Source organism: Pecten maximus, chromosome 1, assembly GCF_902652985.1.
Source record: "Pecten maximus chromosome 1, xPecMax1.1, whole genome shotgun sequence".
Taxonomy (NCBI): domain Eukaryota; kingdom Metazoa; phylum Mollusca; class Bivalvia; order Pectinida; family Pectinidae; genus Pecten; species Pecten maximus.
Genome location: NC_047015.1, coordinates 50,633,885 through 50,651,090, shown reverse-complemented (window position 1 = coordinate 50,651,090; position 17,206 = coordinate 50,633,885). Strand labels below are relative to the sequence as shown.

Sequence of the window (17,206 nt, the reverse complement as noted above, 5' to 3'; positions counted from 1 at the left end):
CCCGGCGTTCTTGTGTATAAGGTTGCGTAAGGACCCGGTGAGAGATGGTGTATTAGCTTGTGTGATGAACCCTGGGAGAGATTGTGTATTAGCTTGTGTGAGGAATCCTGGGAGAGATTGTGTATTAGCTTGTGTGAGGAATCCTGGGAGAGATTGTGTATTAGCTTGTGTGAGGAACCCTGGGAGATATTGTGTATTAGCTTGTGTGAGGAACCCTGGGAGAGATTGTGTATTAGCTTGTGTGAGGAACCCTGGGAGAGATTGTGTATTAGCGTGTGTGAGGAACCCTGGGAGAGATTGTGTATTAGCTGGTGTGAGGAACCCTGGGAGAGATTGTGTATTAGCTTGTGTGAGGAACCCTGGGAGAGATTGTGTATTAGCTTGTGTGATGAACCCTGGGAGAGATTGTGTATTAGCTTGTGTGATGAACCCTGGGAGAGATTGTGTATTAGCTTGTGTGAGGAACCCTGGGATAGATTGTGTATTGGCTTGTGTGAGGAACCCTGGGAGAGATTGTGTATTAGCTTGTGTGAGGAACCCTGGGAGAGATTGTGTATTAGCTTGTGTGATGAACCCTGGGAGAGATTGTGTATTAGCTGGTGTGATGAACCCTGGGAGAGATTGTGTATTAGCTTGTGTGATGAACCCTGGGAGATATTGTGTATTAGCTTGTGTGAGGAACCCTGGGAGAGATTGTGTATTAGCTTGTGTGAGGAACCCTGGGAGAGATTGTGTATTAGCGTGTGTGAGGAACCCTGGGAGAGATTGTGTATTAGCTGGTGTGATGAACCCTGGGAGAGATTGTGTATTAGCTGGTGTGAGGAACCCTGGGATAGATTGTGTATTAGCTTGTGTGAGGAACCCTGGGAGAGATTGTGTATTAGCTTGTGTGAGGAACCCCGGGAGAGATTGTGTATTAGCTTGTGTGATGAACCCTGGGAGAGATTGTGTATTAGCTGGTGTGAGGAACCCTGGGAGAGATTGTGTATTAGCTTGTGTGATGAACCCTGGGAGAGATTGTGTATTGGCTTGTGTGAGGAACCCTGGGAGATAGTGTGTGTTAGCTTGTGTGAGGAACCCTGGGAGAGATTGTGTATTAGCTTGTGTGAGGAACCCTGGGAGATATTGTGTATAAGCTTGTGTGAGGAACCCTGGGAGATGTTGTGTATTAGCTTGTGTGATGAACCCTGGGAGATATTGTGTATTAGCTTGCGAAAGGAACCGTGAGAGATATTGTGTATAAGCTTGTGTGATGAACCCTCGGAGATATTGTGTATTAGCTTATGAGAGGAACCCTGGGATATATTGCGTATTAGCTTGCGAGGAACCCTGGGAGGGATTGTGTATTAACTTTCGCAGGGAATCATGGGATATATTGTGTATTAGCTCGCGTACGAAACCCTGGGAGATGTTGTGGATGAGCTTGTGTGAAGAACCCTAGGAGAGATTGTGTATTAGCTTGTGTGAGGAACCCTAGGAGAGATTGTGTATTAGCTTGTGTGATGAACCCTGGGAGAGATGGTGTACTAGCTTGTGTTGGGAACCCTGGGAGAGATTGTGTATTAGCTTGTGTGACGAACCATGGGAGAGATTGTGTATTAGCTTGTGTGATGAACCATGGGAGATGTTGTGTATTAGCTTGTGTGACGAACCCTGGGATATATTGTGTATTTGCTTGTGTGACGAACCCTGGGAGAGATTGTATATTAGCTTATGTGACGAACCCTGGGAGAGATTGTGTATTAGCTTGTGTGAGGAACCCTGTGAGAGATCGTGTATTAGCTTGTGTGAGGAACCCTGGGAGAGATTGTGTATTAGCTTGTGTGAGGAACCCTGGGAGAGATTGTGTATTAGCGTGTGTGAGGAACCCTGGGAGAGATTGTGTATTAGCTGGTGTGAGGAACCCTGGAAGAGATTGTGTATTAGCTTGTGTGAGGAACCCTGGGAGAGATTGTGTATTAGCTTGTGTGATGAACCCTGGGAGAGATTGTGTATTAGCTTGTGTGATGAACCCTTGGAGAGATTGTGTATTAGCTGGTGTGAGGAACCCTGGGATAGATTGTGTATTAGCTTGTGTAAGGAACCCTGGGAGAGATTGTGTATTAGCTTGTGTGAGGAACCCTGGGAGAGATTGTGTATTAGCTTGTGTGATGAACCCTGGGAGAGATTGTGTATTAGCTGGTGTGATGAACCCTGGGAGAGATTGTCTATTAGCTTGTGTGAGGAACCCTGGGAGAGATTGTGTATTAGCTTGTGTGAGGAACCCTGGGAGAGATTGTGTATTAGCTTGTGTGATGAACCCTGGGAGAGATTGTGTATTAGCGTGTGTGAGGAACCCTGGGAGAGATTGTGTATTAGCTGGTGTGAGGAACCCTGGGAGAGATTGTGTATTAGCTTGTGTGATGAACCCTGGGAGAGATTGTGTATTAGCTTGTGTGATGAATCCTGGGAGAGATTGTGTATTAGCTTGTGTGAGGAACCCTGGGAGAGATTGTGTATTAGCTTGTGTGAGGAACCCTGTGAGAGATTGTGTATTAGCTGGTGTGATGAACCCTGGGAGAGATTGTGTATTAGCTTGTGTGAGGAACCCTGGGAGAGAGTGTGTATTAGCTTGTGTGATGAACCCTGGGAGAGATTGTGTATTAGCTTGTGTGATGAACCCTGGGAGAGATTGTGTATTAGCTGGTGTGACGAACCCTGGGATAGATTGTGTATTAGCTTGTGTGAGGAACCCTGGGAGAGATTGTGTATTAGCTTGTGTGAGGAACCCCGGGAGAGATTGTGTATTAGCTTGTGTGATGAACCCTGGGAGAGATTGTGTATTAGCTGGTGTGAGGAACCCTGGGAGAGATTGTGTATTAGCTTGTGTGATGAACCCTGGGAGAGATTGTGTATTAGCTTGTGTGAGGAACCCTGGGAGATAGTGTGTGTTAGCTTGTGTGAGGAACCCTGGGAGAGATTGTGTATTAGCTTGTGTGATGAACCCTGGGAGATATTGTGTATTAGCTGGTGAGAGGAACCCTGGGAGAGATTGTGTATTAGCTTGTGTGAGGAACCCTGGGAGAGATGGTGTATTAGCTTGTGTGAGGAACCCTGAGATAGATTGTGTATTAGCTTGTGTGAGGAACCCTGGGAGATATTGTGTATAAGCTTGTGTGAGGAACCCTGGGAGATGTTGTGTATTAGCTTGTGTGATGAACCCTGGGAGATATTGTGTATTAGCTTGCGAAAGGAACCGTGAGAGATATTGTGTATAAGCTTGTGTGATGAACCCTCGGAGATATTGTGTATTAGCTTATGAGAGGAACCCTGGGATATATTGCGTATTAGCTTGCGAGGAACCCTGGGAGGGATTGTGTATTAACTTTCGCAGGGAATCATGGGATATATTGTGTATTAGCTCGCGTACGAAACCCTGGGAGATGTTGTGGATGAGCTTGTGTGAAGAACCCTAGGAGAGATTGTGTATTAGCTTGTGTGAGGAACCCTAGGAGAGATTGTGTATTAGCTTGTGTGATGAACCCTGGGAGAGATGGTGTACTAGCTTGTGTTGGGAACCCTGGGAGAGATTGTGTATTAGCTTGTGTGATGAACCATGGGAGATGTTGTGTATTAGCTTGTGTGACGAACCCTTGGAGAGATTGGGTATTAGCTGGTGTGATGAACCCTGGGAGAGATTGTGTATGAGCTGGTGTGATGAACCCTGGGAAAGATTGTGTATTAGCTTGTGTGAGGAACCCTGGGAGAGATTGTGTATTAGCTGGTGTGATGAACCCTGGGAGAGATTGTGTATTAGCTTGTGTGATGAACCCTGGGAGAGATTGGGTATTAGCTGGTGTGATGAACCCTGGGAGAGATTGTGTATTAGCTTGTGTGATGAACCCTGGGAGATATTTTGTATTAGCTGGTGTGAGGAGCCCTGGGAGATGCTGTGTATTAGCTTGTGTGAGGAACCCTGGGAGAGATTGTGTATTAGCTGGTGTGATGAACCCTGGGAGAGATTGTGTATTAGCTGGTGTGATGAACCCTGGGAGAGATTGTGTATGAGCTGGTGTGATGAACCCTGGGAAAGATTGTGTATTAGCTTGTGTGAGGAACCCTGGGAGAGATTGTGTATTAGCTGGTGTGATGAACCCTGGGAGAGATTGTGTATTAGCTTGTGTGATGAACCCTGGGAGAGATTGGGTATTAGCTGGTGTGATGAACCCTGGGAGAGATTGTGTATGAGCTGGTGTGATGAACCCTGGGAGAGATTGTGTATTAGCTTGTGTGAGGAACCCTGGGAGAGATTGTGTATTAGCTGGTGTGATGAACCCTGGGAGAGATTGTGTATTAGCTTGTGTAAGGAACCCTGGGAGAGATTGTGTATTAGCTGGTGTGATGAACCCTGGGAGAGATTGTGTATTAGCTTGTGTGAGGAACCCTTGGAGAGATTGTGTATTAGCTTGTGTGAGGAACCCTGAGAGAGATTGTGTATTACCTTGTGGAAGGAGCCATGTGAGATATCGTGTTTTAGCTTTTGGAGGAATCCTTGGAGAGATTGTGTATTAGCTTGTGTGACGAATCCTGGGAGAGATGGTGTATAAGATTGTGTGAGGAACCCTAGGAGAGATTGTGTATTAGCTTGTGTTGGGAACCCTGAGAGAGATTGTGTATTAGCTTGTGTGACGAACCCTGAGAGAGATTGTGTATTAGCTTGTGTGAGGAACCCTGGGTTATATTGTGTATTAGCTTGTGTGAGGAACCCTGGGAGAGATTGTGTATTAGCGTTCGCAGGTAATCATGGGATATATTGTGTTTTAGCTCGCGCACGGAATCCTGGGAGATGTTGTGTATTAGCTTGTGTGAGGAACCCTGGAAGAGATTGTGTATTAGCTTGTGTGAGGAACCCTGGGAGAGATTGTGTATTAACTTGCGAAAGGAACCCAGGGAGAGATTGTGTATTAGCTCCGTAAGGAGAGATAGAAATTTTAGCGTTCAAGGTTAAAATTTGGTTTAAAATACAAAAAATATATATATGGACTAAGGATTGGTGCCAAGTCCCTGTGAATATATCCATGTCAAAATAAGAACATACAATTTCTGGCCACAGGCAGACGACACCTGATTAGTATGCGAGAGAGACCAATTGTCTTGAGAAAGATGCAATTGTAATTGTGTTTGGCTGGCTGCATCATCTCCTCCATCGATTATAACCACAATTGATTCTTTTATTAGATACTGGCTAAACGCTGAAATTTTCATTTGTATTCACAGCAATTTGCTGTAACAGACTGTCATAGGAATGGCACCGAGGAATCCGGAACCGGAAACTGAATCCACGTGCGACGAAGACGTGGATCAACTTGGCCTTGACAATGTGGCTAAACTGGAAGAAACAAATGTGGACAACCCACCGATGAAAATTGTCTGGAGAAATGTTGTGATATTTGTTATCCTCCATCTTGCTGCTTTGTATGCCGTGACTTTAATCCCCGGATCACAACCTCTGACATGGGCGTGGTGTAAGTATAAAACAATTAGTGAATGAAAAGAATGCTATTTACCCGTGTATGATCGTATGGGAGATTCTTTCTACCTCTTGTAAAAAAATTTTTTTTTTTTTGGGGGGGGGGGGGGGGGTTGTTTTCCCCTTTTTTTCTATTGTTATTATTTCATCTTGAAAGACAATGGAAAAATTACGAACAGACATATGCTATTCCATTGCTTGTTAGTATAGTGTATAAAGCATAATGTAGTGCAGCTTGGTAGTCAGACTAACATCTACAATTTCCAACATTTTATCTGTCTTGTCTTTTCTCTTATATTTCTGTTCTTTCCTCGATTGACTCGTGCGTTTGTCTTGAACACTGAGGATTGATTTGCGTATAACCTGACCTTTCTTTATTCTGACAGGCTAAGCGATGTCGTTCGGTTGAATTTTTTGGAAGCCGATGTTGACATGAGTATTTGTGCATGAGTGTGTGTGTGTGTGTGTGTGTGTGGTGTGTGTGTTAGGGGGGGTCATTAACCGATAATTCATTTCCTTGACTTAATATCAATGATACACCCTCCCACTCAAACCTTGAGCTGTCCGCTATTCTAAGACCTGGAATTAACCCCAATCTATCTCAGGCCTATATCTGACATTAGGGATGTTCATAAAGGATTTCCAACAAACTAAGATAGATTGGATTGCAGAGGTGGATGACTTGTAAGTCTCGTCTGTGTTTGTGTGACGTCATCAACATCGTCTGCCAAGTCGGCGTGTAAATGCTTGCATATTGATTTACAGACGATCACAGGCGAGGGGTTTACATTAGAAGGAACACTGTGGCAAATACGGAAACATTACCAATGTCATCTCTCATGTGCTCACGTGCACCTTCCATATATCACGTCGTTAAGTTCTAGTTTCCCAAAAATCTCTGGGGATCCACTTTTTTTTAAAGTTATATGCTGTACGTGGCAGACGGTCTACAGGAGAGTGATATTAACGTATTCGCTTTCCTTCAGATGGGGATATCGCGAAACGTTTCATTTGTGTTGGCAATTTTGCTTATGTTTGAAATCTTCGTAAAATGGATTACCACGTGACTGTATAACATGAAACATCATCATCATCATCATCACCATCACCATCACCACCACCACCACCACCACCATCATCATCATCATAATCATCATCATCAATGTTTTAATGTCAAATGTCTTAATCAAATCGAGGCAGTCATTTGTTGACGTCACGTTATTGTCCCTATTACAACGTCACGATGGAATTCTAACCGGGCAAAGCCAATGAAAATCGCGCCAGGGTATATTCCATTAGTTATATATGCAAGAATAATACATGGGCGAAGTCACGAGATAAGGGTCTGAATATGTAATAAAAAAAAATCAGTCGAAATGCTAGACTACTATTGGTTTACATACGGCAACCACGAAGGATTGTACCATGTGTACCTATCTAAATAACTTAAAACTTTTAGAATGAATAAAAAAAAAAAGGGGGGGGGGGGGGGGGGGGGGGGGGGGGGGGGGGGGGGGGGGGGGGGGGGCGTCTTAGTAAGTTTCCTCTGTGATTATGCTTGAAGCCAAAGGTTAATGAATCCAAAAGGGGAAGTTAGGAAAACTGAAGAATCGCCCAAGCAAATGTAAAAATATAGCATTGTTTATTATGTTTAACTAATTTGGAAATATTTAAGGTATTAGATACTTTCAAAACAATCAGATAAAATACGTATTTAATCCCGAACAAGTGCCCGGATTTAGAGCTAGTAGATAAAAATGGGGTTACAACAAACGTCTGGTGTGTGCTGTTTTGTTCCATGTAATTTAACAATCCTTCATTTTTGTATAACATGTACTCAATTCCGTATTTCTTAATCTTGTATTGCTGTTAGTTTTAAGCACTCAGATATTGATTTTCCATTATTAGCAATGAAACCTATGAATACCAAGTTAGCTATAACTTCACTGAAAACGAATCATTGAGGTCACCTCGCCAACGATTTTGGAAACTGGAGAGTACCTAAGGGGTTGAAATCAGGGTTCCACCTCACGGAAAAAAAAATTTCCTTTTTCCTTTTTAACCAATTCGTTTATGTATCCTAGATACATGTCTACAATGTATATATATACCTGAGGAGGCAACAATATATAATAACGTTATTATCATGCTATCACCTCAGTGTATATGACAACCAGTACAATATAGATATCTATTTCCAGCCGTAGTATACTACTTCCTAGCCGCCGTCGGGGTAACAGCTGGGGCCCACAGACTCTGGTCACATAGGTCTTACAAGGCTAAAACACCACTCCGTGTCCTCCTGGCCTTCTTTCAGTCAGCAGCTTTACAGGTAAACAACGCAAACAACAATATAGATAACTAACACTAAACAACATAAGCAACAATATAGATAAACAATAATATAGATAAACATAAACAACAATATAGATAAACAACATAAACAACAATATAGATAAACAACACAAACAACAATATAGATAAACAACATAAACAACAATATAGATAAACAACATAAACAACAATATAGATAAACTACACTAACACTAAACAACGCAAACAACAATATAGATAACTAACACTAAACAGCATAAACAACAATATAGATAAACAACACAAACAACAATATAGATAAACAACACAAACAACATAAACAACAATATAGATAAACAATACAAACAACAATATAGATAAACAACACTAACACTAAACAACACAAACAACAAGAAAGATAACTATAACTAAACAACACAAACAACAAGAAAGATAACTATAACTAAACAACACAAACAACATTATAGATAAACAACACAAACACTAAACAACATTATAGATAAACTACACTAAAAACAACTCATCAGACCAAATAAACTGTCCTTGTACCGTGTTTCTACACTATATCTAAAACATTGACGTTTTCGTCACCATTATCAGACCAAATAAACTGTTTTCTGCCTTCTCCTGTGAAGTGCAATGGTGCAGGTATTGATCCACTCGAAATCCGTGTTATCTGTATCCGCAATATCAGATGAAGGCTCTATTAGCTGTAGAAGTGCACTTGTGTTGCATATTATAAATTTAACATACTACGGCACTCGGTATTGAAGCTATCTTGCTTGGCCACATGTGACAGCTATTGAGTTTGATGTACATGAATCATTCATCATTTCGGGCATATTTGAATGCAAATCAAATATTTTACAGATTAGATCTGAAATAGACCATACAACAAGTGTAGCATTGAAACCAGTCATACACAGGACCTTGACACGTTCCTATGGCCCAGAAAAAGTAGCCCCAATGCCCGATACCTTAGATCAAAAATATGATTGATCAAAGTTGCCGGACCTTGGCATTATATATCTTTTCATTCTTTGTCACTGGAACATGTCAAGCCCCTGTGCAAACATATAACTACGTGAAAGCTAAGAGGAACGGCCATAGCCTATATCTAGTAACAAAATAAATCCTGAAAGCTTCAAGTTTGTAGCGAGGCGAGTCCTATATGGGAAAAGCAGTAAATATAATTTGCATTAATTGGTTACATGGATACGTCTGGTTTTTGTCTATTTAGAACGACATTTTCGACTGGGTACGCGACCATAGAGTCCACCACAAGTTTTCTGAGACGGATGCTGACCCTCACAACGCCACACGAGGATTCTTCTTCTCCCATATCGGCTGGCTGTTGGTGAAGAAACACCCGAAAGTCATCGCCAAGGGCAAACAGATCAGTCTCAAAGACTTGTACGATGACCCCGTTGTGATGATACAGAAACGGTACGTTTATCTTCTCGAACAATAGTATAAAACAAGAGTACAAAACACAATAGCACAAAAACAATACAAAAACGATAGTACAAAATAAATGACAAAATAGAAGTAGATTTGTCCATTTCAAATTTGTACAGTTCAATATCTATATCTTCATTTCATAAAAGTTATAATTACAATATAATGTGCATGGTTGAATATGGCTCCCAATTCTTTATTAAAATTTCATAGTATAGATAACAAGAGCTGTTGTATAACAGCATAGCTCTTCTCGCAAATATTTATCAATAAATGATAAAAATTTATAAATTGGTATTGTTTTGCATATTGAATAAATAAGATTAATATTGTGTACTTGACAGAATTAATTTATGATACTCAACTTTAATTGACATCATTCATATAAATAACGAAAAATTTTCTGATATCTTCAAAATGCATAAAAGTGTCGAAGTCCAAAACATGTCATAAAGCAGAGGGGTTTTTTTCCTCCAAAAATCCCGTAGTTTGACTCCAGGAATTAACAGTCGAACCTCACAGGGACCCTGATGTCAAATAGCATGCAGTACCCTAGTACGATTATAAAATGATGTGTTAATTCATCTCGATCAACACTTGCACCAAAAACTTAAATCAGGAAAACCAACACCACAGTGACAACATCTCTCCCTCTTCTTCTAAGAGGCGAGCTTCTAAATAATAATGCTTGATTTTCATTTTTTATCATAGTTTATTGAACCCAAACCTTTGCTCCCATAAAAGTTTTGAAATACACCCTTCTTCGAAGAAACGAGCTAAAAGAATTTTTGAATAGTTTATTGAACCCAAAATATAACCGCTGTACAGTGATTCCCCGACTACATGTTGATATGCAATTTTGTTTACCAAGTACATGGTGTAATATTTCTTCGTGAGAAAATTGGCTGACTGTGCTTTTGTTAATCTTTTATCGAACATCTTTGGTGTAGGCTACATTTATATACATCTTTACTATACAAACTGTCATCATTATACATGTGTATGCGGTTTTTAAATCTGTTCAAAGACGTTGAATTACCATAACTTGCTCAAAAGTTCAAGGATGTTCAGGGGTTTAACATATTACTACATTTGTATATAGAACCCGGCCGATATCATTAATGAGCCTCTTTTGTCATTTAAATGACAGATCTGTAAATTCCAAGGCGACATGGTATATATTTATAGAAATGTAAGAAACATTCTATAAAGTAGTAGTATTGATAAATAAACGAGACAGTTCAAATAAATTGTCCTTTAAAGTATATTATTGTTGAATTACAAGATAGTTGTTATGACCTTGTTTTTTAATTAACTTATTTTTACTGTAGTAGGATTAGTAATGACATTGAAGAAATACAATCCCTTGAAAGTCGGTCAAACGTTAGGTTTCAATTCATTTGTGCATAGATATAGTTTACTAGTATTTGCAATACGCAATATTTGACATTTTTACCTAGATATTTAGCAGCGCCACGCTAACATCAAATTTGAAATGCCTGATTTCTTTTACATATCAGGTTTGCATAGGAATACTTAGATTGATGAGTTTAATATAAATCATTAGTTTTCGATATTAAAATCGTTGTCATTCATTGTTACCGTGAAGATAGGTTTGATTTCGACGTTGTTTCATATAAAGTTTATCTGGCTGGATTATAATAATAATAATTTGAAGTTATATGTACTGCTATACAGCAACATAGCCGTCTCAATGCGGTCCATAAATTATTATCACTGGTTATCGGGCGTTTAGGAACTGGTTAATGTATTTTTCAATTCCCTGGGGAGCTGCCATTTCGACGCGTACAGCCTACAAACAGCATTTTTTGCACGTGCTCATTTACAGCTGAATCGACTGACACAAATTGGATTCAGATATTGATTTGAATACACAGAAAAACACTTGTTGACAATTGTCAAAAGATATACCCGCCCCCCTCCTAACACCCCCCCCCCCCCCCCCCCCCCCCCCCCCCCACACACACACACACCACCCACCACCACCACCACCACCACCCGCCCCCTCACCAACCCGCTAATAAACTATATAGAAAACTTATTTAGCGTTTACTCGGGAATAAATGTCATCCCTGTATTATATTAAATCACATCTTGTAAAATGACGAAAAAGCTGTATTGTGTTGTATTCATAATTTAACAGTATCATTGATTTGTTTAGATGTTTTACAACCCTTATCGTACACTTGTGTTTTCACACATAACTGATGCATCACTAAAGTATATTGTTGTATTGTAGAGTGTAATACAATAGTGTTTTCCTTCACCTCCCCATCCAGATCTTGATATTTCTCTTGAACTTTTAAGAGTTTTCTTCCGTCACCTGCTAAGTAGCAACAGGCTATGTCCTTAGTATCACAGACGGGTCCTAGAAGCACGAAACGTTCGCATGTTAAAGTTTCCTTCAAACTTTGTCTCTACCGTAACTTAATCTGTAACCACTGTATCTTAATTTGCATCTTAATTTCTTTCTCGCTGTATCTTAATCTTTATCCTAATTTGCATCCCATTGTATTTTAATCGTATTCCGTTGGTTCGTAATCTGTATATCCTACTGTATCTTAATATGTATTCCACTGTATCTTAATTTCTATCCCTATACATTTTAATCTGTATCCTATTGTATCTTAATATATATTCAACTGTCTTAATTTCTATCCCTATATATCTTAATCTGTATCTTAATTTTTATCTCTATATATCTTAATTTGTATCCCAATGTTTTGATATCTCGTGTATTTGGTACAATCCCTTGACAAGGCGGTATCAGAATTTTGTACATTTAACATGTTGTTCCTTTGTCCTTTCATTGTCCTCTTTGTCCTTTCATTGTTCTTAATACCTAAATTCATTGTTCCCTTTGTCCTTTCATTGTTATAAGCAATACCTCATTCATCGTTCCCTTTGTCCTTTCATTGTTCTTAAAAATACCTAAATTCATTGTTTCCTTTGTCCTCTCATTGTTATAAACAATACCTCATTCATTTTCCCCTTTGTCTTTTCATTGTTCTTAACAATATCTAAATCCATTGTTCCCTTTGTCCTTTCAGGTTTTACAAGCCGTCGGTGCTGTTAATGTGCTTCATCGTGCCGACCATTGTACCCTGGTATTTCTGGGGAGAGACGCTTTGGAACTCTTTCTACCTGGCATCCATTCTACGGTACACCTTAGTGTTAAATGCTACGTGGCTAGTGAACAGTGCTGCCCACATGTGGGGCTCAAAACCTTACGACAAGACAATAAGCCCGTCTAATAACATAGCGGTCGTGTTGAGCGCGGCCGGCGAGGGTTTCCACAACTACCATCACGTGTTCCCTCACGACTACGCCACGAGTGAATACGGAATCCGCTATAATTTTACTACAATGTTTATAGATTTTATGGCATGTTTGGGTTTAGTGTCGGACCGAAAAGTTATCTCCCCTAAAACAGTTCAGATGAGGAAGGAAAGGACAGGCGAGAAAGCGGCAAAATCATCTTAAGTGCTTTTTGTTGTTTTGTTTGTGTTTTGTTAATAAGACAGAATGTGGTAGCTTGGTGTCAATTGTGGAGCCCTGGAATTACTCGCTAAACATATTGTACCCCTCAAGGACCGATATCACTGGCAGAGCTAACGGTATATATATATAATGGTATATTCTTAATTGATTAAAGATCAATTAAAACATATATTTCTTTCACAATGTTCTGTTAAAATCAAGATATAGGGAAAAAATATTTTGAATTTAATTGTATATATGTTTTCAGATTTCGTTGTATTTAATTACGTTTCTCAAGAAAAATATTCAACCTTTATCAACCGATTGTATATTAGGTCCCAGTCAATTTGACTCGAATTATTACATTTTTCATGATAATTTTAATTCGTATGTAAAACATTTATGTTGTGTATAAAACAATTGTCGTGTTATTCTAGTTTTTCGACTGTTGATATCAGTCATATTGTATAAGATTTCGTTTCCCTGTGTTGTCACAAATATTATTTTTGATGAGAACGAAGTGCTTCTGAAGTGTTCTGCATACAGTCTTTCGTTTGTGTGGTTGTTAAAAACATGTATGGGGTCTAAAGGCCATGTTATGGTTTTGACTGAATGCATGTGACAAAGAAAAGTTATATAAATGAATGCATGAGTGTGAATAGCATATGCACAACAAATACAGATGTCTACATAAAGAGTATCAAGTACACAATCGCAAGACATTGAAGCATTACGACTCTTAATGCAGTAAGAAGGAATATATAAATATTATTCTCTGGCTCCCAGCTCGTTTCTGTTCATTTTGAATAATTTATGTCATAAATGATTATTTTAAGGTAATATACCTGTATCAGCCAGTTGCTATGATGACGCCATATGAACTATGTCACTGTCAACACGAATCCGGAACACCTCTGGGTTTAAACAAATAAACGAGGAGTTCCGGATGTGTCAACACGGTGTTTTTGGCTACATTATTGATATACGGTTCCCTAGCTGACAGTTATAGCTGGAGCAAGAAGTAACTGCGATGCAGAGCAAATGTAAAACAATTTGCAAAAGAAAGTGTTTGTTTGTGAATGAGCGCGTTTAAAAAGTTGTGGACATGACGAGAGGCTGTCTGTTAGAAAAATATGCGGTCTGTTGAAACTGAGACTACTGAAACCGTTTGTTTGTAAAGCGAGTTATTTATGTGTTGATACATTATTCGTTTCAGTGATAGTTTTATAGCAACAATTGTTAACATTTGTTGTGAGCTTATGACACATTGTAGTAAAACTTCGATATAATGCCCTTATGTCATGAGCTGACCCCCATTTGACGCCAGTATAAACCAGGCTCACATTTTAATTCCCATCAATCAGAATGTTAAAGCTATTCATGTTATTAAATAAACTAATGCTCATACCAACATTTTCCTTCTTTTTGTTTAACACACTGTTCAATATGTTGACTTCGATATAGCGCCATATCCCTTATAACGTCAAACCCTTGATAAATGGATGGCAGTATAACGAGGTTTTCTTAAACAATGTCAATCTAATGTATATTTTTCTGGGGGAAACCTATCTTGTGAATTATATTATCAAATGGAAGTGTGAAAAGGTGTTAAGCTTTGAAAATGATGTTAAAATTGGCATGTTTTAAACGTGATACTTGGACAGCTATTTTGGTATATATGTCAGAATAGGTCTTGTTATCCGCCAGTATTCGGCTATTATATGTATGGGAATGTTTCTATCACATCTCCTCCTATTTGTGCATAAGTGCTATTATAATTGTCTTGTGTTGACAGTCAGTCACACTAAATTGAACGCATTGTTTTAAAGGCCCTAAGTTTTTTCTTTATATCGATTATTTAATGAATGGTCAATACCGATTTATGTAGGGTTTATTTTTTGAAACATACTGTTTCTATGTAATGATTAATGAAAAATGGTCATATATCAATGGAAAGAAGATAGATACATAATGTATACAAATCATCGCCGGAATGCAGGTGAGGTACGGAATCTACCATTGATCGTTTTCTTGACCATTTCCCCCTCAGAATTCCCTGTCTTCATACAGTATCAATACTGGAAGTTGTGAAAAGCTGTGAAACATTTCACCTGCTTCACATATAGCTGCATATATGTGTGCCTGTACATTATTTTTAAAATTATATTTCGTCATTTTGTATCAGAGATTTTTTATTAGAATTATTTTTGTTGTCTTGCTAAAACCAGCGGTTGGAGTCTTGCGTGTAGAATGCTACTGAGCAGACAAAACAATGTTTAAATTTGTGTTATTTTGCGGAAGAATGTTATTGGTCATAACAATTATATTGCGAAAATAAAATTTAGAATAGTTGATTTTTGTTTTGTTAATTATTAGAAAAACTACAAGTGTATTCCTGGCACGTGAACGTCCTTTGTCAAAATCAATAAAACGAGGGCAGTTGCGAACAAAACACAGATTAACACTGGGATACTTGCAAAAGTGCAATAATGCTAGGACCATGAGTTCCGGAAGAGACGGCGTCTTTAAATCGTACACTTGTTATACCAAGTCATCACACTTGTTATACCAACTCTTCAAAATTATACCGAGATGATGGCAATGGAGTACGAAAGGGTGAAAGCTCGCACAGGAAGTAAAATATTTTCCAATAAACCTACAACCGATCAAAACTACAGTGACCTGCGAATATCGTAGGTTGGGGAAGCAGGAGTGCTACTATAAATGAAAAATTCACTATGGATTTTTTTTAACAATTAATTGTCCTCGTTGTCATACAGCTTCTGTCTTGAAATGTCCACAATCATCGCGCTGATTATAATGATGTTTTGGAATGTGCCTAGTTGAAACAAACTGGTTAAAAACATGACAAAAATAATGAAAATAAGACCAGCGACGCAAATCACTGGGGTCTGAAGATTACCGGCCATCTGAGGTGGCAGTGTCTGATAGCCTGGTCTGGTGAGATAGACCAAACGTTTTATCGAAATAAGTTTGTTAACCTACAATGTATTTACGAAATATACAATTTTATGAATTATGAGACATTAAGTGATTAAAATTAATTCCATCGTCATGAGTAATTGTAAACCGATCTGCTATCAGATGGAAGAGAGGACGGGGCCGAGAATTTGGGTCTGTATTGATCAAACATGGTGACCTTTCGCGAATTCCTTCATTCGATCAGTGGTTTCAATTACAAACATGGACCTTTTTGACCAGCGAGTTTGCAAAATATACTCACAGCTCGTATGTCTCTCACCGCAAATTGACATTCAACAAACGGAATCACTCCTAATTCAGCAATTGCTCTTCAGACATGTTACGAATGGTCACCATACACTTTATTTTTCATTAAAATGAAATAACCTTTCATTTGACATCTCATATCAGAGTATAATTGAGTTTGTGAACGCATGTAAAACGAGCCCCGCGGTCTTATGCACGTGATGATGTAAAGGGGACGCGATTAACATTGAACAGCTGAAATTATGGGATAGTGGAATGTCAACTAATGCCAGCTAAGTTGGGAAAGATCACTTACTCAGTTTAAAACACAATATTTTTATAATAATCAAAATTATTCTTCATCAATTGTAAACGAACGAGACTTTCTTATTTTCTCTGTCCATTCACTCTTCTTTCCATCCCTGCCCTTCGTAAACTCCTATTTCCTAAAATAAAGATAACTATAGCTAAATTCTAATATAATTTTGTGTCTAGACTTGTGTGTTGTAAAATCGTGTTCGGAAGGGCTTCATAAAAGTTGGAAAACTTTTACCCGAATCCCGTTGTATAAGTATTATACAATGAAATATGTTTAGATAAAATTATACATCACTAAAATAGATCATATGTGGAGAGGCATGAATCCGCGACACAATAGAATCGTGTCACCGCTCTAAATGACACGACAGCGCGTGATGAAGGTAATGGTACAGTTACGGGTACATTAGGAATGGAACCCTTGGATCGCAAAGATGAGAAATTACACGCATATGAATGCAAAGAATGTTTTATTTTCACAAATTATCAAAATTATTTTCAGCGAAACACATTAATAATTATAAATATGTTAATTATGTGCGAAACAATAAATAGTAGTCTAAATTCATGAAGACAGTGGATGATGAATTACATTTTAATTTAATTTAGAAAACATTTCAAACAATTTTATGAAAATAACAGGACGGAAATATCTTCAGGTAAGATAGGCATGAAAAGATATGGATATGATTCAGTTCAAAGTCCATATGATAAAAATCACCTGTATTATTGTACTTGTGAACTTTGTACACAGAATACCATAACGCTATGGAAAATTACACACAGATAAGAATATCTATACATGTATATAAGTTATCAGTATATGAAATAAGGTTTTTGAAGGTACAAAATACAATT

General features: G+C 38.6%; 2 protein-coding genes across 3 annotated transcripts in view; one reads left to right on the top strand and one right to left on the bottom strand.

The window, feature by feature from the left end:
- LOC117337179 (stearoyl-CoA desaturase 5-like) overlaps positions 1-15,154 on the top strand; it is a 31,275-nt gene extending 16,121 nt beyond the window's left edge. For both annotated transcript variants that reach the window (XM_033898031.1, XM_033898039.1), the window contains exons 2-5: positions 5,257-5,504; positions 7,711-7,841; positions 9,084-9,289; positions 12,373-15,154. In XM_033898031.1, coding sequence (XP_033753922.1) covers positions 5,285-5,504; positions 7,711-7,841; positions 9,084-9,289; positions 12,373-12,805 — 990 coding nt within the window. In that variant the 5' untranslated portion in view covers positions 5,257-5,284 and the 3' untranslated portion in view covers positions 12,806-15,154. The remainder of the gene's footprint in view (positions 1-5,256; positions 5,505-7,710; positions 7,842-9,083; positions 9,290-12,372) is intronic.
- Positions 1,712-5,186, bottom strand: LOC117316443 (collagen alpha-2(IV) chain-like). Its single transcript, XM_033871067.1, has 3 exons — positions 5,078-5,186; positions 3,410-4,459; positions 1,712-3,093 (listed from the first exon to the last, which is right to left on the bottom strand). The coding sequence occupies exons 1-3, from the start codon at positions 5,184-5,186 to the stop codon at positions 1,712-1,714; spliced, it is 2,541 nt and encodes an 846-aa protein (XP_033726958.1).
- Positions 15,155-17,206: the final 2,052 nt, after the last annotated feature.

Bases quoted from the DNA above. Each gene is read 5' to 3' on its own strand.
- LOC117316443 (XM_033871067.1), bottom strand. From the start codon at position 5,186: ATGGAGGAGATGATGCAGCCAGCCAAACACAATTACAATTGCATCTTT. The intron at 4,460-5,077 runs GTATGTTCTTAT...AATCTCTCTCAG, and splicing joins TCTGCCTGTGGCCAGAAATT to GGTTCCTCACACAAGCTAAT. The intron at 3,094-3,409 runs GTACGCGAGCTA...AATCTATCTCAG, and splicing joins ACAACATCTCCCAGGGTTTC to GGTTCCTCACACAAGCTAAT.